Source organism: Mustela nivalis (genome assembly GCF_964662115.1).
Source record: "Mustela nivalis genome assembly, chromosome: 20".
Classification (NCBI taxonomy): domain Eukaryota; kingdom Metazoa; phylum Chordata; class Mammalia; order Carnivora; family Mustelidae; genus Mustela; species Mustela nivalis.
The window spans coordinates 8,469,300-8,493,142 of NC_139039.1; the positions used below are offsets into that span (position 1 = coordinate 8,469,300).

Consider the following 23,843-nt stretch of genomic DNA (forward strand, 5'->3'; position numbering starts at 1 on the left):
GCAATGGCCCTGAGGAGCTTAAGCAAACTGCCTCATTACATAAACCGAGAAAATCCTCAGGAGGTCCCCACTTGACTTAAATTTCCCTGGAAGGCTGGTCAACTCTAAAAGAGTCCCCCACTGGTCTACAATTGGAGTTTGGCCTATAAACACCAATGTAGCTGTTAAAGGTTTAATATTCTGTTATTATTTGTTATTATTATTAATATTAACAACCCTGAATTAGCAGGTTACTCTTATAGATCCAGATCAGTCTTGGGATTCTCCAAGCCTTACAAGGCTGTTTGGTGGCAGATTTTCCCTTGGCCTCCACTGCTGTGTCACGAACCCCGTGAGCACGGCTGTGGCTGTGTTTCAACCAGACTTTATGTAGGGATGCTTAAATTGGATTTCATATAATTTTCATGTGTCACGAAATACTCCTTTGGCTTTTTTTTATTGTGGTTAAAAACATTTAACATGAAATCTGTCATTTTAACAAATTTTAAGTGTACAGTATATATATTTTTGACTATAGGTCTTTTGATTGTTTTTCAACTCATAAAAAGTTTAAGAACTCCTTTAGCGTTCAAGTCATACAAAAAAAATGGATGGTGGCCCAGAATTGGCTCCTGGGCTGTTGTTTGCCAGCCCCTGGTCTAGAAAACCTGGGTAAGAGAAGCCAACTTTGAAGATTCTGTTTCAGCATCACTATTGAAAAGCAAGGACAACAAAATTTGTGTTTTGTGAACCTGAGGGCCACTGGAGAAGAATCCCTAATTTAATTGCTTCTGTTACTTCTCTCTGTGTCAATGAACCGTCAAAAAAAATTTTTTTAAGTTTCACATAGGAAGAGTCAATGAAGTTTCATTTTTGCTTTGTATAAGAAAAGAGTGTACATGTACCAGCAATTTTGTTACAGGTAGAACAACACCAAAACAACAGACATGGAACCGACGGTCTTGAAGTTCTTCAAGGATAAAGGTAGGGTCCTCTCACTCTGCTGAATTTAGCTTCTCGATCTGTCAAAGTGCTCACTGAGGGAGGCAGATGGGTCCTCATTCAGAATAAGGACCTAGATCTTGGTCTTCATACTTCTGCCAGACCTTTAGGAAGTAACAGAATTGGAGGAATATTCTTATATAGTCAATCCCATCACACCTGCCCCATGCAGACACTGGTGGTTTCTAAGATGGTGCCATGAACCTTAAGCTCCTTTTTGGTGCATGTGTTTCCTGACTTCAGCACCTTGATTCCTTTTCTTTTTCCTTCAAAGAGATCAGTCCATGTGTGGCTATCACAGAAGCAGATTTGAAATGGAGATCTCCCTGTATCTTTTCTACCATGATCCGGTGGCTTCTCATTTCCCACTGGTTTTAGAGGCTGGAATCTTCAAAATAGACCAACTAAGCTGGTCAGTGCTTTGAGCAGATTTGCATCCCTGGGTTCAGCTCCACATTAAGGATATTAGTAGAAGTCTCTTTAGAAAGGGTTGGCTGGTCAGTGGCTGCTCAATTGCTTTAATGCCCAGTATTTCTCAGGACACTAAGCATGACTCATGGGCCTCTGCAGAGACTCCTACTTGGTACTTGGGTGGGATTAAGTCCAGGAGTGTCAGGGGCTGGCGTTCTCTGCAACCCTATTGGATGCTCTTCGATGTTGAGGAACAGGTTTTCTTGTGGGGAAGAACTTTGCCTCTCAGTTCAGTTTGTTTGTTCCCTTAAGGATTTTCCAGGTGTGCCCAGAACAACTGTAACACAGCCACCCACCCTCCAAAACAAACCAAACTAAACCAAACCAAAACCTAAAAACCCCCCAAACTCTTAAGACTATCTTTACTATTTCTACACTCAGCAATACTGAACAAATAGCTCTCTGAATCCACCAACTTCTTCATGCCCCCAGATCTCAGCTTATGAAGTTCCAGACTGTTCTCTTTACCTAGAATGGCCTATTTCCTTTCATCTGGCTAACAGCATCCTTTCCCTCAGAAAGCCGTCCCTTACCCCTGCCTCCCCTGCATCAGAACTTACGCCCTTCTCCCCACCCCCCATTTCCTCTACATATCTGAATTTGTACATTTCTCTTACCCTAGAACAAGCCCTTCATCAGCCACATGACAAGATTAAAAAAAAAAAAACCACCATAATCTGACTTCAATCTTGACCAAAAAAAGCAACAATAATTAAGAAGAGTACTTGAAATTGGTTTCACATCCTCTAAACTTAATGATGAACTTCTCTGTAGGTGTACAGTTGAACTCAAAAGAGTAACTACAAATAGTTTGAGGCTACGGTGCCTGGTCTGACATTTGAAACCCTAGCTTTGGGACCATTTTATTCCTAACATCTTGTTAGCAGGCACAGAACTAACTTTTGAATTATTGACAGATAAATAAAATCTTAAAATATTGTTTATATTTTTCTCATTCTTTTTCTAAAACATTTTATTTTTATTTATTTGAGAGAGAGAAGGAGAGAGAGAGCACACAGCCACGAGTGGGGTGGGGGGAGGGGCAGAGGGAGAGGGAGAAGCAGGCTCCCCGCTCAGGCTCCCCGCTGAGCAGAGAGCCAGGACATGATGTGGGACTCCATTGCAGTACCCAAGGATCATGACCCAAGCCAAGGGCAGATGCTTAACTGACTGAGCTTCCCTGGTACCCCTGTTTATCTCATTCTTATAAGATCTCAATTTTTGTGTCTTTTTTTTTTTTTTTTTTTACAATGTAGTAATATATGTAGAGCACTTAGAATGACTAGCGGGTTTGTTATCACTTTTTATTATGGAATATTTTGAATAAACACAAAAGTATGGGAGATACTATTTCCCCTCCCATCTACCCATTGCCCAGCTTCCAGAACGGTCAATACATGGTCAGACTTATTTTGTCTATATACTCACTGGATCATTTTGAAGTGAAACTCAGTGATCCTACCAGTTCACCTATAATTATACAGTATTGTTAAAAAAGAAGGGCTTTTTATTAAAAAAACATAACCACAATGACATCATCATACCTTAAAAAAAAATCAGTAACTAATATCCATCAAATACCCTTTCAGTGTTCATATTTCTTGGATTCGCTCATATTTTTATTCAATTTTTTTAGATTTTTAAAATTGTGGTAAAACATATATAACATAAGATTTACTATTGTAACCACTGCTAGATGGACAACTCAGTGAAACTGATTACATTCATAATATTGTGTAATCATTACCATGATTTTTTATTTTTTTCATCACCCCAAACATAAACTCTGTACCTATTACACATTAACTCTCCCTTTCTTGTCCCCTCAGCCGGTGGTAATTTCTTTCTTTTTCTTTTTTTTTTTTTTAGATTTTATTTATTTATTTGAGAGATAAAGAATGAGAGAGAAAGAGAGAGAGAGCGTGAGAGGGCGAGGGTAAGAGGGAGAAGCAGACTCCCCACTGAGCAGAGAGTCCAAAGTGGGACTCGATCCGGGGACTCCAGGATCATGACCTGAGCCAAAGGCAGTTGCTCAACCAACTGAGCCACCTAGGTGCACCACCCCCTGGTAATTTCTTTCTTTCTTTCTTTCTTTTTTTTTTTAAGATTTCATTTATTCATTTGACAGACAGATCACAAGTAGGCAGAGAGGCAGGCAGAGAGAGAAGAAGGGAAGCAGGCTCCCCGCTGAGCAGAGAGCCCGATTCGGGGCTCGATCCCAGGACCGTGAGATCATGACCTGAGCTGAAGGCAGAGGCTTTAACCCACTGAGCCACCCAGTCGCCCCCCCCCCCACCCCTGGTAATTTCTAATCTACTTCCTGTCTCTATGACTTTACCTATTCTAGATATTTCATGTAAGGGCAATCATAGCATATTCATCCCCTGGTATCTGGCTTATTCTGCTTAGCACAATGTTGTGAAGTTTCATCCATGTTTTAGCATGTGTCAGAACTTTATGCCTTTTTAAGGATGAATAATATTCCATTGTACATATATATGTATATACTGCATTTTGTTATCCATTCATCCGTTGATGGACACTCGGATTGCTGACAGCTTTGTGAATAATGCTGCTATGAACATTGGTGTACAAGTACCTGTTTGAGTTCATGCTTTCCATCCTTTTGTGTGCATACCTAGGAGTGGAATTGCTGGGTCATCTGATAATTCCGTGTTTAATTTTTGAGCAATGGCCAAACTCTTTCACAGTGGCTGCACCATTTTACATTCCCACCAGCAAGCAGAGGGTTTCAATTTCTCCAGACCCTCTTCAGCACTAGTTATTCTCCATTTAAAAAAATTAAATTATGTCTCCATTTTAGTGGGTATGGAGTTCTGTCTCATTGTGGGTTTGATATGAATTTCCCTGATGACTTATGATATAGAGCATCTTTTCCTGTGCTTATTGACTATTTGTAAGTCTTCTTTAGACAAATATCTATTCAAGTCCTTCGCCCATTTTTAAAGATTTTATTTATTTATCAGAGAGAGAGAGGGAGAGAGAGCGAGCATAGGCAGACAGAATGGCAGGCAGAGGCAGAGGGAGAAGCAGGCTCCCTGCCGAGCAAGGAGCCCGATGTGGGACTTGATCCCAGGACGCTGGGATCATGACCTGAGCCGAAGGCAGCTGCTTAACCAACTGAGCCACCCAGGCGTCCCCACCCATTTTTAAATTGGATTGTTTGTCTTTTTGTTGTCGAGTTGCAGAAGCTCTTTATAGATTCTGGATGTTAAACCTTTAACAGATGTATGATTTACAAATATTTTCTCCTACACTGAAGATTGTGATTTCTTTCTTTTTTAAGGACTTTATTATTTATTTGACAGAGATAGAGAGCACAAGCAGGGACAGTGGCAGGCAGAGGGAGAAGCCGGCTCCACGGTGAGTAGGGAACCGGATGTGGGGCTCTATCCCAGGACGCTGGGATCATGACCTGAGCCAAAGGCAGATGCTTAACTCACTGAGCCACCCCAAACACTCTCTTTTTGTGTTCTTTGATGCACAATTTTTTTAAATTCTAACGAAGTCCAATGAATGTATCTATTTCTCCTAATGCCTGTGCTCTTGGTGTTATATTTAAGAAACTGCCAAATCTAAGGTCATAAAGATTTTCCCCTGTGTGGGTTTTTTTTTTTTTTAAGTTTTACAGATTTACTTCTTAAATTTAGGTCTTTGATTCATTTTTAGTTAATTTTTGTATATAGTGTGTCAAAGTTCAGAAATAGCAGAAGTAAAACCAATGAATCACCAAAGAAGTAATTAGTAGAAGTTTACTGTCCACACACAAAGAGGATACTTCGTGAACTGGGAGCATTCAAACCAAACATGCAATGAGATTCAGAGGTATATTGTCATGAAGCAGCTTATATAGTGAGAGGGCAGGGACTGTTACTCTTCTCAGTCATTGGTTACAATGTTAGAAAGTTTTTAAATCTTGGAAGTTGGTTAGTGGTTACCTCAATTTTGGGGAAGGGTTTTAAGTTTTGCTTATGTTTTTCAGAGGCATAAGCAAGAAGTGACTCAGGTCAAGTTAGTCTCACTTGTCTTGCAAAATAAGCTAATTTAAGCTTTGCTTGTATGATTTAACTGGTTTTGTCTGCTCAGGGAATTTTCAAGTTTGGTTTCTATTTGTGTTTGATTTTAACAATTGTAATGTAAAGGTCCAAGTTGATGCTTTTATATGTGCATACCCAGATTCCCCAGCATCATTTGTTGAAGAAACTGTTCTTTCTTTATTGAATGATTGTGCCCTCTTCTTAACAACCCATGGACCATGTGAGGGTTCGTTTTGGGGCTCTCAATTCCATTCCATTGGTCTGCATATTTGTCTTTATGCCAGTACCACACTGTTTTGATTACTGTTGCTTCATAATGAGTTTTGAAATCAAGAAGTATGAAGCCTCCACTTTGTTCTTTTCAAGTTTGTTTCGCCTCTTTGTAGTTTCTTGAGATGTCATATTAATTTTATTTATTTTATTTTAAATTTTATTTTTATTTAATTTTTTGAGGGGGAGGGGCAGAGAGAGAGGGAAAGAATCTCAAGCAGGATCCACGCTCAGTGCCGAGCCTGACACGGGGCTCAATCTCATGACCCTGAGATCATGACCTGCACCAAAATCAAGAGTTGGATGCTTAACTGACTGAGCCACCCAGTCACCCTTAATATGAAAAAAGCATCATTGGCATTTTTTCCATTGGGTTTTGTTTTTGATTTTGTTTTTTAGTACTCTACACACCCAGTGTGGGGCTCAGACTCACAAGCCCAAGATCAAGATTCACATGCTCTTCCGCTGAGCCAGCCACACACCTCTCCATTGGGATTGCCTTGAATCTGTAGATTGCTTTGGACAGTATTGTCATCTTAGCAACAGTGAGTCTTCCAATCCAGGAACATTGGATTTTTTCCATTTTTTTAAGGCTTTCCTGATTTCTTCCAGCAATTTTTATAACTTTCAGTGTACAAGTCTTTTGCTTCCTTGGTTAATTTTATTCCAAAATATTTAATTCTTTCTGATGCTATTGTAAATGAAATTATTTTCTCCATTTCTTTTTTGGATTGTTCAGGGGTAGTGTATAGAAATACAATGAATTTTTGCATGTTGATTTAGTATTCTACAACTTTGCTGAATTCATATATTAGCACTAACAATTTTTTGTGTGTGGATACTTTAGTGTTTTCTACATGTAAGATCATGTTATTTGTGAATGGAGATAGTTTACCTTTTCACTTAGAATGCCTTTTATTTCTTTTTCTTGCCTAATTGCTCTGGCTAGAACTTCTAGCAATATGTTGAATAGAAATGGTAAAGTGGGCATTCTTATCTTGTTCCTGATCTTAGGGGAAAAGCTTTCAATCTTTTATCATGTTGAGGAAATTCCTTTCTATCTTTAGTTTATTGAAAGTTCTTATTTTCTAAAAGATTTTTTTTTTTAATTTGAGATAGAGAGAGAGAGAGAGTATGAATTGGGGGAGGGGCAGAGGGCGAGGGAGAAGTAGGCTCCCCACAGAGCAAGGAGCCTGATGTGGGATTTGATCCCAGGACCCTGAGATGATGACCCGAGCCAAAGGCTGACCCTTAACCAACTGAGCCACCTAGGTGCCCCTGAGGGTTGTTACTATGAAAAAGTTATGGATTTTGTCAACATCAATCTTTTTCTGCATCAGTTGAGATGGCCATGTGTTTTTTTTCCTTCATTCTATTAATGTCATATATAACATTGATTTCAAATGTTGCATTTCTGTAATAAATCTTACCTATTTATGGTATATCGTCCTCTTAATATGTTGCTAAACTTGGTTTGCTAGTATTTTGTTGAGGAATTTTGCATCTATATTCACAAGGGACATTATTCTCTAGTTTTCTTTTCTTGTAATCTTTATTTAGCTTTTATCAGGATAATGCTGGCCTCATAGGATGAGTTAGGAAGTGTTCCCTTCTCTACAAATCTTTGGAAGAATTTGAGAAGCATTAGGATTAATTCTGTTTTAAACCTTTGGTAGAATTCACTAGTGAAGCTGTAAGATTTTGTTTTGTTTTTTTCTTTGCTGGGAAGGTTTTTTTTTTTTTCCCTTTCATTAAGTTTTTACTTAGAGGTAGAGCATTTGACTGCATTAAGTTTTTACTTAAATATCAGGTAGTTGATATGCAGTGTAATATTAGTTTCAGGTGTAGAATTTTTTTTTCAGGTGTAGAATTTAGTGATTCATAACTTCTATAGAAGACCCAGTGCTCATTACAACAAGTGCCCTTCTTAATTCCCGTCACTTATTTAACCCATCCTTCCACCCTATTGGAGGTTTTGGTTACTGATTCAGTCTCCTTGTTATAGATCTATCCGAATTTTCTATTTCTTCTTAAGTCAGTTTTGGTAGAGATTTACGTTTCTAGGAATTTGCCCATTTCATCTATATTCCACTTCGTTGGTATATAGTTCATATAATCCTTTATAATCCCTTTTATTTTTGTAAATTTGGTAGTAATGTCCCTTCTTCCATTTCTGATTTTAGTAACTTAAGTCTTTTCTCTCTCCCTCTCCCTCTCTCTCTCTTTTTTTCCCTTAGTCAAGGTGCCATGCACTTCTATCACATTACATTGGGAGGCATGTAAAATCTGGCTGTCTCTCTTTTGGCAATTAAAATTGATTATTGGGTTTGGGTATTGCCAGTCCAATTGGCTCATTATAAAACTCTCCTTCAGCTCTCACCTAATGGTTTTGTCAGCTTTTGACAATCATTACCTACATCCATATTTCATAAGAGAATGCTGAAGTTTCAAAGAAGAACATATTTAAATGAACTCAAATATGCCAAGACAGAATGAAAGATATATTTTCAAAGTCCATTTTTCTGGTTCTGAAACTCAGTGTGGTATAAAGGAAACACATCCAAGAGTGAAGAACCTGGAGACCAGCCACATGCTGTAAGATCTTAGATAAATCAATTGCCTCTTAAGCTTCAATCTGTAAAAGTAGGGCATTGACCGGAATGACCCGTCAAAGCACCTTACAACTTTGACTCTCCAGAGGTCTATTATTTTAATTTTACATGTAATCATGATTATGACTAGTTAGTCTAGTGTTCAGAATGCTGAACCCTTAGTTCCTCCATCTTATTTTACCCAGACTTTTGTTTTAAGTAGTCTCTGTGCCCAACATGGCACTTGAACTCACCACCCTGAGATCAAGAGATCATGCTCTACCAACTGAGCCAACCAGATGTCCCCCCAAGAATGTTTCTTGATTCAAAGTTTCGTTGAAGATTATGGTTCAGGGCACCTGGGTGACTCAGATGATTGGGCATCTGCCTTCGGCTCAGGTCATGATCTCTAGGTCCTGGGATCAGGTCCCACATTGGGCCCCCTGGCTGTCTCAACGGGGAGTCTGCTTCTCCCTCTCCCTCTCTCTCTCCCCTTGCTTGTGTGCTCTCTCTCTCAAATGAATAAACAAAATCTTAAAAAACAATAAGATTATGGTTCATTCTGCTGCACTTCCATGGTTATGCTTATCATGTGAGACATCACTTCAGAAAAGTGCTCAAAGACAAGGGACCATCCCACCCATTTTATCAAAGTGCTCATTCCCCCAAACACTGCCCACACTTGGGCCATGCAGAAAGAAATTTCTCCCCTTGTTCCTAAGATTGTCAAATATCTTCACATGTTCTACCTACCCCTTGGGCAAACTCTTGTCAGGAAAGCATCTTGTAAAATCATTCATCCCAAAGTATAACTGACCCAGGGACTTTCCCCTTCAGAGTCTTTTCATTTTAATATAAGCCTCAGTAAAAAGTATACACTTATAATGATGGAATTTTAAGAAGATTTTTTTTCCTTGAAGGAAGGCAACTTTCTATCTTCCTGAAATCATGTTATATCATCCTTAAAACAGGAGGATTGACAATGGTTCTAAAAACAAGTATTTTCTTTTTTTAATCAAAAAATTATTTATTTATTTAAATAATCTCCATACCCATCATGAAGCTGGAACGCATGACCTCAAGATCAAGAGGCACACACTCTTCTGAGTCAGACAAGCTCTTCATCCAACAACATTTTTTGACCCATTGTTCTTCCTGGTATGCTACAGTATCTTGGAAGCTGAACCCAGGAAAAATCCCCCTTGGGAACTTCTCCAGAGGGGATTCCTCACCATCCTCTTAGGCTAGAAAGCTACCCTTGGAGGAGGTGATAGTGGATGAAGGGGGCAAGTCAGTCAGGGAAAGAGTGTTCAAGAAAAACTGGTGGGATATCTAGCCTTGGGAATGAGGAAACTTTTCAATAGGAAGGTATTACCTTTTGCCAAGTTCAAAATGAGAGCAGAGAACCAAAATTCAATGAATGTCATATCTGTAAGTTTGAATGTAAGTAGGAATAAATGGATAAGGGTAAGGCATCCAGGATTGAGGCTAAGAACAGTGAATAAATGTCAGTGGGCCCTTTTCCAATGTGCCTGGTGTATTAACCAAGGTAGGCAAGGCAGCTTAAAGAAACCACACCAATCCAGAATGTTTGCTTATGCCAGTCCTACCATCCGGGATGCCATTTTTCCTTTTCCATGCCTTTCTCTGTCTCAATAAGCTGCTGAACACTCAACTCCAATTCCCATCTTTGTGAAGTTTTTTCCTGACCACCCCCATCTGGAAGCAATTTCTTCTTCCTCAGAATCTGGCTATCACTGATGTCCACTTCCACCCTTCTGTCCTCATCACGTGGCTGTTACTCTCTTGTGTGTAAGTCTCACCTTCCAGAGTGGAATATGTTTGAAGGGCACTCCCATGTCTGATAGCTCTTGGCATCTCCCAGCACCTAGCCTGGTGCCCAGCAAATGGCTGTGGGCCATAAGGGCTGACGGACGGATAATCAATGCAATGGGGCAGGCATTCTTTCTAAGACATCTTCTTCCAAAAAAAGGACTTGCCTGTGGAATTTCCCTGGGACCAATGACAGTGAAATGGGGGGAGCTGGCTAGCCAGTGACTGGTTCCCTCTGAGCAAGCAGGACTGGGGCTGGGTTTAATTTAGCCTGCGCTGCCTTTCATGCTTTAAAAGGACTTTCCCACGACGGACTCGGGACCTGGAGTTCGTGCTGTTAGCACCACTGCGGAGAGATGAGTGGAGAGAGATGCAGCCAAGGGTGCTGGCCTCTGACCTGGTTCCGCTTCTGCGCTCGGCTGGAGCTTCTTGTAGCTGTGTGGTTTGTGGCTTCATTCCCAGCCCACCAGATGGAGGGTGCCTATGTGCACACTCTGGGCTTTGGTGTGGGGGTGCGGGTTTGCATCTGTGGGTGGTGGACTTCAGCCGGGCACACTTGGGTCTGCATATGGCTGTGACGACTCTCTTTGGTGTATATCTGAGTATTTGCGTTTCTGTAGATTGCGTGTACGGATCTCTGAGTGTGCATGCCTCTGAAGGTGGGGTGTGCTTATGGGCACGTGCGTGTGTGTGTGTGTGCCTGTGACACCTGTAGTGAACTGAAGGTAAGCAGCTCTCCAACTGGTTTGCAAGAATAATGGCTCCTTTTTGTCCTCAGACCCTAACCGTGGTGCCACAGGAAACAGATTCCAATTGGTCCATTGGCTCCTCCTCCTCCTTCCTTGAGAGGGGAATGAAGGAATGGAGGGGTCCCGCCTAGCAAGGACTCTTTTCCTTCCTAATGCCATTTCTTCTTGGTACTCTGTGGTTCTGAGAGGGCCCTGGGACCTACAGGAGCCCTGGGCTTTGAGTGTCCCTGGCATCATTTGGGATATTTTAATGGGGTACAGATGCCAAAAAGGAAGAACCTTTTAAAAAATCCAGGGCTGTCTTCCACTGCCCCACCTCCCAGGAGAGAGCAGACATTCTTACCACTGTTTACATTTTTTTCCTCCTTGCCTCTCTGTTAGCCACCCTTCCAGGACCTTCTCACTTTGGGCTTGGAGAAAAACTGTACCCCTATAAACAAAGCCCTCCTTCCTGGTCTGGAGGAGCACAGCCCCACCCAGACGGGAGCAGCTCCAGCTCCGAATCCCACCCTTCCTTTACCCATTCTTCTTCTACACACTTCTTCGCCACTGCATTAACTCCTTCATCTCCTTGGGCGGCGGCGGGGTGGGGGTGTCAGGGGCAATTCAAATTCCAGGAAGCAGAGGAGGTCAATGTTAATGATCTTGCTTCTGGTCTCCAGCCCTCTCTGCACCTCCACTCCCCTACCCTAAACCCCAAACTGTTCTCCAGCCGCCAGCCAAGGCCAGAGGCTGGAGACCCAGGATAACTGGCTTTGCTTCCCAGCTTCATCGTGCCATTTCCTTTGCAACCCCGAATAATTTCCTACTTGGTCTGTATATTGCAGTTTGTAAAAGATACCTGATCATCTGGCCTCCTTTCACTAATATCCCAGCTACCTCTCGGCTAATATCTTGTGGAGCCTCCAAGAAGCAACACCTGTGCAGAAGCCCAGGACTCCTGGGGACAAGCTCAGGCATGTGAGAGTTGACAAGTGTGACCTGGGCTTGAGTGCAGAGGGTTACATTCTAGCTATCTCACCAGCGGTGGGAAAGGGCCTGTCTGCTCCTGGGCAGCTGGGTAAAATGTACAGCAGGTTCCCTTCTAAGATGTCACCTTGGTATCTCCAAGAGAGGCCCTCCTTTCTTTCTTTTTCTTTTTTCTCTCATGGGATAAAGCCACCCTATCCAAGGCCTATGCCCAAAGCTGCCTACCACAGCACTAGAGGAATAAAGTGAAACCCCATGTCCTTCTTTGGGGCTTGGAGCTTTCTGCCTGAGTAGAAAGGGTCCTAGTCACCTGACTCTCCCTGGGGACTGGCACAAGAGAAAGTATGCAGAGCTGTGACTGAGAGGCTGAGAGACCCAGGCTGCCACACCTCTACCCAAGAGGTCCAGCCTGATGAATCAGGAGGAATGGAGAGCCTGAGGATGTCTCCTCCTCCTCCTGTTGCCCATTTATCATAAGAGGGGAAGAGAGTCCCCTCCTGCCTAGAAGCAAAATGTCTTGCCTTCTCTTGGGATTTAAAAAAGAAAAAAAAGTGGCCTTTCCCCACCCATGACTTCTTCAAAAACAGGAAACACTTTCCTCTTTCCCCTGCCACAGCCTTTCGCCTGGCATCTGGATCTTAGCTACCCCCAGACTTAATTTTCCCCTGATGGGTTCGTGCGGCTTGGCTTCCTTACTCTTTCTAGCCCGCATGACTCCTTGTTCCAGGCTCAGCTGGACGGGTCAGATCTTGTGAGGCATTGGTTTCTTTGTCGGAGGAGAAACCACCCTGGTTGTTTTTCTCCCTTTCCTTCCTGGGCACCAGCCACCCTCGCCTCAGGACCTGCTTCCTCGGGGAAAGGATAGGTTGATGTGAGCGAAGCAGCTGGATCACATTCAGTTTGAGTACCAGGCTCTTTTTTTTTTTTTTTTTAAAGATTTATTTATTTATTTATTTGACAGAGAGAGATCACAAGTAGACAGAGAGGCAGGCAGAGAGAGAGGGAGGGAAGCAGGCTCCCTGCTGAGCAGAGAGCCCGATTCGGGCCTCGATCCCAGGACCCTGAGATCATGACCTGAGCCGAAGGCAGGGGCTTAACCCACTGAGCCACCCAGGCACCTGAGTACCAGGCTCTTGAGCCAGACCAGTTCCAGCCTTGTCTGAGCTTTCCTTCCCAGGGAAGAGTAAGGAGGGAGATCACAGATCCAAGAGGTGTGGTGGATCTGGCCTCCTCCAAGCGGAATCTTTCTCTGGATCAAAGAAAGGAGGTGTGGGGCGCCTGGGTGGCTCAGTGGGTTAAGCCGCTGCCTTCGGTTCAGGTCATGATCTCAGGGTCCTGGGATGGAGTCCGGCATCGGGCTCTCTGCTCAGCAGGGAGCCTGCTTCCTCCTCTCTCTCTGCCTGTCTCTGCCTACTTGTGATCTCTCTCTCTGTCAAATAAATAAATAAATAAATCTTTAAAAAAAAAAAAAAAGAAAGGAGGTGCAAAGAGATCAGCCAAAGCAGTATGCCTGGAAGGCCAGGAGAGAAACTTATCTGTGGGTTGGTGGGTACCCCTCTCATGCTCTCTCCCTCCCACAATGGATTGATTTTTCCCCTACCTCTCTGGAAGATGGTGCCTTACTGAACTCCAAAGAAGTCTTGTCTGGGCTGCAGGTAGGGTGTGTGACCTTTCCCAGCCCCTGGGGAGCAGCTTCTCCTGGAGTCAAGGACCTTAATGATGACTCAGTGGAGCACCTGGGTGGCTCAGTTGGTTAAGTGTCTGCCTTCAGCTCAGGTCACGATCCCAGGGTCCCCGGATCGAGACCCGCATCAGGCTCCCTGCTCAGTGGGGAGTCTGGTTCTCCTCTCCCTCTGCCTCTGTGCATGGTATCTCTTTCTCTCTCAAATACATAAATAAAATCTTAAAACAAAACAAAACAAAACCAAGAGACTAGAACAAGGATGTCTTTTTCTCCTTCAAGAGTGAAGGAAATATTTCCTGGTCTCTTTTTCCATTGATGGCCAGAAACAAACAGAAAAGACATTGCTAGAAAATCCTCAATGTGCACTCTCTCTCTGCCTGTATAAAGTCTGTCCCAGGGTAGCACTTAGTCACCAGAGGACCTTTTGTGTCCCAAGAATGGAGGCCCTTTCTCTGCCTCCCTTCAAGTTCCTTTCCTTGGGAAATATCAGATGTGTGTAGAATTGGCTATGCTGTGTTACAGAACACAAGGGAAGTCTTAGGTTAGGAGCTTCCTTTCGGTTCCAGAGGCAGGGCAGTGGTCTATTCCGGGGCCCAGCTGAGAGTGGGGCTGGGGAGTTGGGGGGCTGGGGGAGTACTTACAGAGAGGTGCTCTGGAAAAGGATCCAGCTCCTTGGATGCCTGTGCATCTGATAGGAATGCTTTACTGTGGGATCATGGCCAAGACTCAGTTTCCCCTCTGGGCCTTGGCCTTTTAATTCTATCCAATGTTGTGTTGGATTTGATCTTTAAGACCCCTTTATCTCTGATTCTATGTCACTACCATCTTATTCCCCTGGACTAATTGGAGGAGATAGGCAGGGTAAAGAAAGGGAAGAAATTTCCACCATGAACTCATGGTCTCTTTTAACAACTTTAAAGCAAAATGGAGAGATTACAAATCATAGACCAGAACACCTCTAACACATGAACACCTCTAACATACGTAGTCTTGGAGGAGATATAAGCCTCAGTCGTCTGAACTCCCCACACTTTTTTATACCCTATCACAGACACACACACACACACACCCAGCTGTGATGTGCATTAAGACTGACCACAAGCGGGGCACCTGGGTGGCTCAGTGGGTTAAGCCGCTGCCTTCGGCTCAGGTCATGATCTCAGGGTCCTGGGATCGAGTCCCGCATCTCTGCTCAGCAGGGAGCCTGCTTCCCTCTCTCTCTCTCTCTGCCTGCCTCTCCATCTACTTGTGATTTCCCTCTGTCAAATAAATAAATAAAATCTTAAAAAAAAAAACAAGACTGACCACAAGCTACTCAAGCAAGGGAGGGACAGCCACCCCCCTTCCTTACCCCCACAACCCCGTTATCAGAACTTCTACCCATCAGGCAGCCTCTGCCTCTTCCAGTTCTACTGACCATGTATTCTAAATCACACAACTGCCCTCTTACACTACAGGATTGTTTGCATGCCTGGAACCCCCAACACATCAACAGTCCGGGGGGTCTGCATTTGGCAGCTTCAGAGGCCCCCATTCACTGTCTGCTTCCAAGGGCAAAGAACAAAGGTCATCTGGGGCCCAGAGCCAGGGTAAAGCTCTCCCTGGGCAATGTGTGCTTCTGTCCAGAGCTGGATGACCTTTACAGACGAGGCAGCACTAAGTCCCCTGGGGCCAGTCATTTGGACAATCTCCCAGAGCAGCAGGTCACTTGCCTCCACTCTCCATCTGGCCATGGCCAGAGTATACATGGGTACGTTGTCTGGGGAGGGTAATTAGGCAATAAATCTTAAATTGCAAATATATGTACCTTATGCTACAGCAATTCTATCTTTAGGAATGTGTTCTACAAATGCAGTCATACACATGTGAAAGGACACGTTTCAAGTGGTTCAGTGCAACATCATCTATGAGTAGAAATTGGAAATGAACTGGATATCCACTAGTGACCATTTGGTTTCATAGGGTATGGTATAACTATGCGATGAAATATTAAAAATGGGACGCTATTGTGTATTGTATGGGAGGATTCCTGATATACATTAAGTGAAAATAAGCAAGGTGCAGAAGAGTGGACATAATTTACTACCATCTGTGTAGAAAGGAGAGAGTGAAAACACATATATTCGTATTGACTTGTTTACAACATATTACTGGAAGAGAAAACAAGAGACCAAGGGTGATTACTCATAAGGAAGTTGAAAACCCCTTAAGAAAGGCAACTTTCTTTCTTTCTTTTTTTTTTTTTTTAAAGATTTTATTTATTTATTTGACAGAGAGAGAGATCACAGTCAGGTAGAGAGGCAGGCAGAGAGAGGGGGAAACAGGCTCCCCACTGAACAGAGAGCCTGATGTGGGGCTCGATCCCAGGACCCTGAGATCACGACCTGAGCTGAAGGCAGAGGCTTAACCCACTGAGCCACCCAGGTGCCCCTGAAGGCGACTTTCTAACATGCATTTTGATGGCTGAATAACATGAATGCATTACCTATTCAAAAGATTGAGTGAAAATAACACAAAAGCCCAGAAAAGAGAGAACAAAGTGGCAAAGGAGGGAGCCCTTCTCCTTGGCAGGGGGAGGCCAGACGAGAAATGGGAGCAGGAACTGGGGAGTGAGCAGAGGGAAGCACACCAGGTGCTTAAGCATTTCTCTGCTTGCTCATAAAAGCCTTCTCCAACAGGGGCCTGGAATTCCTCTGTTCATGCTCTCCTTCGGTTACTGGCCTAATCAGTCCCCCAACTCAAGCATACTCATGTGGCTTGGGAAATCTTGTCTTTTTTGAAAATGTAAACATTTTTAGACCCTTGGTCAGAATATCGAGGTCACCCGCTAAAGCAATGACATCCTTTGAAGTTGCTTGACTTCCTTGCCCACTTATCCAACTCTGATGTCCTGGAAAAAAAAAAAATTGCGAAATGACATGTATTTGTTTTAGAGATTATTCTTTAAGAATCTTATGATACCCCTTTGAGATAACTGGCAACACTCTGAGGTGTTGCAAAACCCAACTGGGGACTGATTGCCCTGATGACCTGCAGGAGGCCATAGCCAAGACTCAAGGCCAAGTGGGGCCTGCATCACTTGGGCGGGACTGGGGGGTTGGGGGCTGAGGCTAGGCTCTGGACCTCTACTCATTGGGCAGCTCCATGGATCCAAAGACCTGCTTGGGGTACTGCATGGATGTGGAAGGCATTGGTGTGGGGGCCAAGGACAAACCCTGCTTGTGGGTGAGCTGCTGGGTCCCTGGGAGACAAAACTGGTTCTTTCTCCTCAGGGATAATTTTAGGTCCTCACGTCCCCTCCCAACCCCTGGCTCAGCCTCCCAGAGGGATTGCTTACACCAGTGACTATAGAGTGTTCTTTTGAAATATAGAGCTGTTCAAATGAGACATGTGAGGGTATGGCCCTGAAGGCATTTTCCATGATAATTTTTCCCCTTTTGTCCCATTGTTACAGGCCAGGAAGCAAGACAGCTCCAGGATCAGGTTCTCTGATAGAACTTAATAAAGGTATTAAGTCTTCCTGCCTCTCACCTTGAACCCAGGGGTTTTCTTTGCAGCCTCACCTCCCCACACCTTGCTTGACAGCAACTGGCTTAGAGATTGGGAGAGCTTGGCTGGCAGAAACAGCCTGAAGTCTGGGGGAGAGAAAGAGTTTTAGGCTTGTAAGGTGAGGGAGGCTCTGATGGGGCTGTTGGAAAAACTTCAAGAGGCCTTAAAATACCAGGCCTGGGGTGCCTGGATGGCTCAGTTAATTAAGCCTCTGCCTTTGGCTTAGGTCATGATCCCAGGGTCCTGGGATCAAGCTCTGCCTCAGGCTCCCTGTTTAGCAGAAAGCCTGCCTCTCCCTCTCCTCCCTGCTCATGCTCTCTCCCACTATCTCTGTCTCTCTCAAATAAATAAAATCTTAAAACAAAAAACAAAAACCAAAACACAACAAACCAGGCCTATCCTTCCACACAATAGAAGATGCAACATGTGAATTCCTCAGCTGAACATCGTCTAATTTTTGAAAGTTCATAAATAAAACTTTCAAGGAAGTAGAGTGAATATTTTACTATCGGGAGGGTAGTGATGGAAGATTTGTGGGTGGCTGGGCGGTAGATAGGCTTCATGCCTCAACCTCACACCCGTCCGTTCACTTTCACATGTCTTTGAAGAATTTTTAAATGGAAAATTGTAAAGAATTTTGAAATTTAAAAATTTTTAAAGAATTTTAAAATAAGGGACCGTCTAGAAATTGTCTAGGTGGAAAAGTGTGCAGAAGGGACTATGGGCAATGGGGAAGATATGCAAAAATTGAAACTCTCAGCATCCGGGACTACTTGAAGCCAAATCAAAATTTAAATGAGTAGGCAATGCTAAAGACTCCTGGAAAAATGTCGAATTTCTCCAGTAACTGCAAAGAACAAGAACAACAAAAAGACAATAGAAAACCGGAGGGGCAGAGAGGGTAAAGGAAATAAGAGAAGAAAAAGGGGCCCAAATCTCATCGGAATTGAGGTCTTGCCCTCTTTTACTTACAATATTTTAGAGAAGGACACTCAAGTGGATGAGATGCTACCGTGGATCATTTTGCTTGCCCTGGGTGGGTTACCTTTTCCTCTAACAAGATAAGGTGGTGGCCGCACTGGTGTGGAGGGAGCGGTCTTCGTCACCCATCAGCCGCTGTCGTTGCTGGATCTTCCCGGGAAACTGGTGCAGAGTTCAGGAAATCAGGGCTGACGGAGTGCTGCGCTGAGTGAGTGCGGTGGTATGGCAGGAGTGGGCACAACGTGGCAGAGAAGTCCAGGTGTCGGGGCTCTAGACATAGTTAAAGGAAAACTCAGGCACCCATCTGTCTTCCCTCCCCTCCCTCCAATTCCCTTCCTGACGCCCGGCACGCATCGAGACTACTGGCCGCTGCCCCTTTAAGGGCCTCCACTCCTCCCCCTACTACCCCACCCCAAGCGGTGGCATCAAGCGGGTGGGGTGGGGGGGAGGCTGAGCATTCTCGCCCGGTCAACTAGGGAAGATGGCCCAGGCCGAGGAAATCGCTCCCACGCCCTGCTGCTGTCCCCTCCCCTGAGCTGGGGGAAGGGACCCATCTAGAAGGGAGACCCCCTCTCTCTTTCCTTCCCGGCCCACGCACGCCCTGGGAATGTCTCCGTGGTCTCACCAGAACAGCTCTCTGGCCTCGTGGCCTGCTGCCCCCACCCCGACGCCCAATACTGCCAACGCGAGTGGGCTGCCAGGGGTGCCGTGGGCGGTGGCCTTGGCGGGGGCGCTGTTGGCGCTGGAGGTGCTAGTCACCGTGGGAGGCAACTTGCTGGTAATCGTGGCCATCGCCCGGACGCCGAGACTCCAGACCATGACCAACGTGTTCGTGACTTCGCTGGCCACAGCAGACCTGGTGGTGGGACTGCTAGTAGTGCCGCCGGGGGCCACCTTGGCCCTGACCGGCCACTGGCCCCTGGGAGCCACTGGTTGCGAGCTGTGGACCTCAGTGGACGTGCTGTGTGTGACAGCCAGCATCGAAACCCTGTGCGCCCTAGCCGTGGACCGTTACCTGGCAGTGACCAACCCGCTGCGCTACGGTGCGCTGGTCACCAAACGGCGCGCCCGGGCAGCAGTGGTGCTGGTGTGGGTCGTGTCCGCCTCGGTGTCGTTTGCCCCCATCATGAGCAAATGGTGGCGCGTGGGAGCCGACGCCGAGGCACAGCGTTGCCACTCCAATCCCCACTGCTGCGCTTTCGCCTCCAACATACCCTACGCGCTGCTCTCCTCCTCCGTCTCCTTCTACCTCCCGCTTCTGGTGATGCTCTTCGTCTACGCGCGCGTTTTCCTCGTGGCTACGCGCCAACTGCGCCTGCTGCGCCGGGAACTGGGCCGCTTCCCGCCCGAGGAGTCTCCGCCGACTGCGTCGCGCTTTGTGTCCCCCGCCCCAGCTGGGCCGTACGCTTCGCCCGCAGGGGTGCCCTCTTACGGTCGGCGGCCCGCGCGCCTTCTGCCTCCCCGGGAACACCGGGCCCTGCGCACCTTGGGTCTCATCATGGGTACCTTCACTCTCTGCTGGTTGCCCTTCTTTGTGGCCAACGTGATGCGCGCTCTCGGGGGCCCCTCTCTGGTTCCCAGCCCGGCTTTCCTGGCCCTTAACTGGCTAGGCTATGCCAACTCCGCCTTCAACCCGCTCATCTACTGCCGCAGCCCCGACTTTCGCAGCGCCTTCCGCCGTCTCCTGTGCCGCTGTCGGCGTGAGGAGCACCAGGCCGCCGCCTCCCTGCCTGGCGACCCCTCGGGCGCCCCTGCTGCACTGGCCATCCCCGCGGAGTCCAGGCAGTGCCCACAGCTCAACGGGTAGGTAACCGAGGCGAGATGGCAGGCGGCTCAAGATAGGAAGCATTCTGTGTCTCCTTTTGGTCATTTCGAGTTTGGCGTTCGGTAGGATGAGGTGGGTTTGGAGAGGTCTCTACAGCGAAAGAAGGGGAGGCATGGAGTAGGGAACCAAAATGGAACCCAGGACCTCCCCCCCCCCCCCGCCCGCCCCCCGGGCTGCAGCAAAGGAGCGCAGCGGATTGTTTCTCAACCCAGGACCCAACCTGTGTGCCTCAGGAAGTGCGTCTGTCTCCTGAGCCTGCCGGGTCAGCTCTAGATTTTCTAGCTCAGTTGTTTGGCCTCCCAGATTTCTTGCCACCACTTGGGCCGGCTTTGACTTGCAGAGAAGACTGGAGGCCTTCCCAAACTCTCGGTCTCAGCTCTGGTTTCTTTGAAAAGTTTGATAGCTTTTCATAGGAGTGATAGTGAGAAACCACTTGGGTGTGAAGGATAAACGGGAGTGGGGGAACCCGTGAGTGAGTGTCGGTTCTCCCTGGAAGGAGCAGGGCTGGGTTAGGGTTGGGGGTGGGTTTTTTGTGGCTGGGTGGAGCCCAGCCCAAATGGAATTTGTGTGATTACCTACAGATGCTTTCCAGGGTCCCTGACCTTTACTCCTTTCCTCTAGTGCCCCTGTCCCCACCCTGTGACCCTCATCCCAAGATATGTTATCTCCCTTTTCTAGGGCTTCCTGGGGGAATTTCTTAGGTCCTGAGCCATGAGGAGAAAGAACTCTGTTGATCCAGAACTTTTGGAAAGCCTCTGGCCCCTGTTTAGAATGAGCCCTGTGGAGTGCCTCAGCTGGAAATCTGACTTCCAGAAACTGATGACTTGGCCTTGGGATGGGGAGGGGGGGCTTAAGGGAGAGGGGAAATCCTTACCAAGCGGGTTTTTGTCAGCCTCTTGTCTCTCTGAGAGTTTTCTAAACCCATCCCTGAACTTCACCACTATCTCAGCAGCTGAAGTGTCCAGCAGCCTGAGCTCAGCTGCCCTTGGAGCTCAGGACTAGCTTTGGAGGCGCACCTGTGACCTTGCCCACTTCCATGCTGTGCGCTTAAGGCAAAGAGAGCACTCCTCCTTCCACTCCTTCTGCTGCCTGGACCTGACAGACCACACAGTGTTCTTCAGGTTCGGGGGCCTACCTAGGCTGGGAGCAGAAAGCTAAAAAAGTTCCGGGTTTGGGGTTTTGTCCCTGACTCCATCACTAGGGATGTCTAAGCACTAGCTTCCCCACTTTGGTGCCAGAAGGACTTCTTCAGGGTTTTGCGGGGGTGGGAGGGGGTTGTTGGAGGGCAAACCATTAGAATGGATCCCTTCTCTTCCTTGGAACATCAAATTAATAAATATTACCAAATGTGGTTCATCTCCTGCCTTCTTTTCTCCATTTCTTTCCCCCATAATCCCCTTACTCCCTTCTTAGAGCTGGCTTGTGGCAGACACAATAAATTAGGACTAACCCCTGTCCCATTCTTCCTAATCGGGGTGAAAGAAAAGATGAAAAGTCTGTTTGGGTGAAAGGGAGTGAGCTTGAGCCTTTGCCACTCCTATATCCCCATCTTTCCAAAATTCATGGAATCTACTTACAAGTGGGGAGCAAAGCCAAGCTGCCCACGGACTTGAGGGCAGTGCTCCTAGGAGGACACAGTTTGCTGTGCTCAGGATCAGGGCACATGGGGTGTATGTCAGCCCCCATGCTATAAGCCAGGGGTGCATTTGTAAGATCCCATTGCCATGGGGAACCAGTTTTGTCTAGTGTTGTGTGTGTGTGTGTGAGTGTGTGTGTGTGTGTGTGTGTGTGTGTGTGTCTGGAGGCACAGAACATTGTTTGTGTTGGGCAAATGTCTTTGGTTATAAATATATTCTGATGTTTCCCATCCTTTCTACAACCTCTCCCTTTCCTGGGCTGCAGAAATCAAAGTTATCCTTTTGAAGTAAAGCTGGAGTTACAAGTTTGAGTCAGTTGATGATTTCCCCCCCCTTATTCCAATTCTTAAGAACTTTATCAGGCAGTTTCCTATGGAAAGAAAATTTCTGTGGAAATCACTGAATCGTTTTGTGAGTTCTTATTTAAACTCCATAAGCAGAGAGCATTGTCCCAGCTGATTTACAGGATGGCTAGTAAATCATCAAATGTTTACTGTGTGACAGCGAGGGGCAATGTACCTGCTAGGGTCCGGGGCTCCAGAGTTACAAAGCTTTGATCTGCGCTGAGGATAAGCTCAGTGGATTTCCACATATGGGTGTTCCCTGTGCATTGGACCTGGCCTCTGCAGCTCCTTTTTTCCAGGAGCCCAGGTTTTATATCTTCGGATGTTTGCATACCAAAGATGACTTTCTCCTTCTCAATCCAGAACTGTGTGAGATCTCTGGGGTCTGCGGTGCTGGAGGTTTCTTGGCAAGGCTTTCATTTTTGAATCCTTAGGGGAGAAGGAAGTCTTGCTTTGGCCAGGGAGTAAGTACCGGGGCTCATCTCTCCATCTCTGGATATTTTTCCAACATTACCGAGGAAAGTTGTCCAGTCAGTCCTAGGCAGGGAAGAAGGATGATTTGGGGAGTCGGGGGGAGGAGTGGGGCTCTGGTTTATAGAAATGTCCTTGAACCTTATCCAAGAGCTCATACTGCCCGTGTCTTGCTTGACACACACCCATGTGCCAGCTGTCAGGCCCTTTTAGAGTGTTTAGACTTGCACGGGGCTGTGGACTCTGTCTGCAAATTGTCACCAGGGCATCTGACAGATGGGGAGTCAGCCATTCTGGTCATCCTTCCAGCAGCTTGTGGCCAGGTGTCAGGCAGAGGGCGATTTACATCTTGGATGCTGAGCAGGCTGCTTTTGTTAGCACAGGGCCTGAGCACTTGAACTCTGGAAGACAAACAACCATGCTTCGAACCTAGAGAAGTGAAGACTTACAGACCAGTGAGAAGGAAAGAGCCCATGGAACCCCGGCTTTCCCAGAGTCTGTTAACAGGGGTGGGTGTGGGCAGAAATGACTGGGTGAAGGGGGCGGGGCTCAGTGGAGAAGGAATGAGTGACTGGGGTTTCCAGAGGTGACTTACCTTCTGCATTAGGTCATCAGGTGGAACTGCTAAGGAGCAGGCAGAATTAGGGTAAGGAGGAGGTTGAGAACAGGCTTTTCCTAGGACTCTCCCTATGGTAGATTCTTCTGGAGGACGGTGGTAGTTGCAGACTGTGGGTCTCATGGGGCTACCATCCCACACCAACTTCATTCTTCAGCTCTTAGAGAGTAGGGGCAGCTTCTCCCCTTTCATTCTAGGGGCACAGGTGAAGGCCATGGAAATAGTGCTCCTTTAGGTTTTGATCCTGAAAGCCAATCATCTGCCCCGACCCCCCTCGTGCTTCCAGGCTACAGATCTGTATCTGTGTTTGCATGTCTCTCCAGAAGTGGGGGCCTGCATGTCTCTCCAGAAGTGGGGAGGGGTACAGCTGATGCTCTCCCCCACCCCATGCAAAAAGCCCTGGATGTGGTCCACCGCAGGCCAATTAGTTGAAACATAATAGGCACCTCAGTTAGATTAGCAGAAACTCCAGGACGCAATCTAATGATGACATTAAGGAAAATCAAGACGCTTTCCTCAGCGTCCTCATCTATGAAGTAAAGGGAGAAAGGGTGACTTTCTCTCCTCTCTTGCCTTTAGAGGGGGAATGAGTGTGTCTGGGATGGCTGGCTCGCCTAAATCTCCGCGAGGCAGTCCGCAGTCCAAGGAAGAGACAGCTTCGCGGCTTCCGGCTTTGCTCCCCCCGCCCCCACCGGCCCCCGCTGCGGGAATAAGCGGTGCTGGTCGCCCCCTGATGGTGATAGGAGGTACACCAGGTGTGGGTTTGGCCGTGTCGGTCTCCAGAGGGACCGCAGAAATGCGGTTTCTTAAGGCC

At 46.3% G+C, this 23,843-nt stretch overlaps 1 protein-coding gene and 2 long non-coding RNA genes across 6 annotated transcripts in view; 1 reads left to right on the forward strand and 2 right to left on the reverse strand.

The window, feature by feature from the left end:
* Window positions 1-436: 436 nt before the first annotated feature.
* LOC309855279 lies at window positions 437-19,441 on the reverse strand. 2 transcript variants are annotated; one of them, XR_014306707.1, is made up of 3 exons: window positions 19,351-19,441; window positions 18,201-18,406; window positions 437-1,085 (listed from the first exon to the last, which is right to left on the reverse strand). It is a non-coding gene; the product is annotated as an uncharacterized lncRNA (long non-coding RNA). The 2 variants fall into 2 exon arrangements; XR_014306708.1 differs by lacking the exon at window positions 437-1,085 and adding an exon at window positions 15,351-16,496.
* ADRB3 (adrenoceptor beta 3) overlaps window positions 18,558-23,843 on the forward strand; it is a 17,313-nt gene continuing 12,027 nt past the window's right edge. For 2 of the 3 annotated variants that reach the window (XR_014306704.1, XR_014306705.1), the window contains exon 1: window positions 18,558-19,943. Coding sequence is in view for 1 of the 3 variants with exons in the window: in XM_082715438.1 (XP_082571564.1) it covers window positions 18,744-19,943 (1,200 nt within the window). In the remaining 2 variants the exon portion in view is untranslated. Of the gene's footprint in view, window positions 19,944-20,639; window positions 21,319-23,843 lie in introns of those variants that run through there. The other variant, XM_082715438.1, reaches the window with a different exon arrangement.
* The window catches only part of LOC309855283, a 9,466-nt gene continuing 7,697 nt past the window's right edge, over window positions 22,075-23,843 (reverse strand). Inside the window, exons 2-3 of the long non-coding RNA XR_014306713.1 lie at window positions 23,009-23,222; window positions 22,075-22,814 (exon numbers count right to left, since the gene is read on the reverse strand). This is a non-coding gene — a long non-coding RNA (uncharacterized lncRNA). The remainder of the gene's footprint in view (window positions 22,815-23,008; window positions 23,223-23,843) is intronic.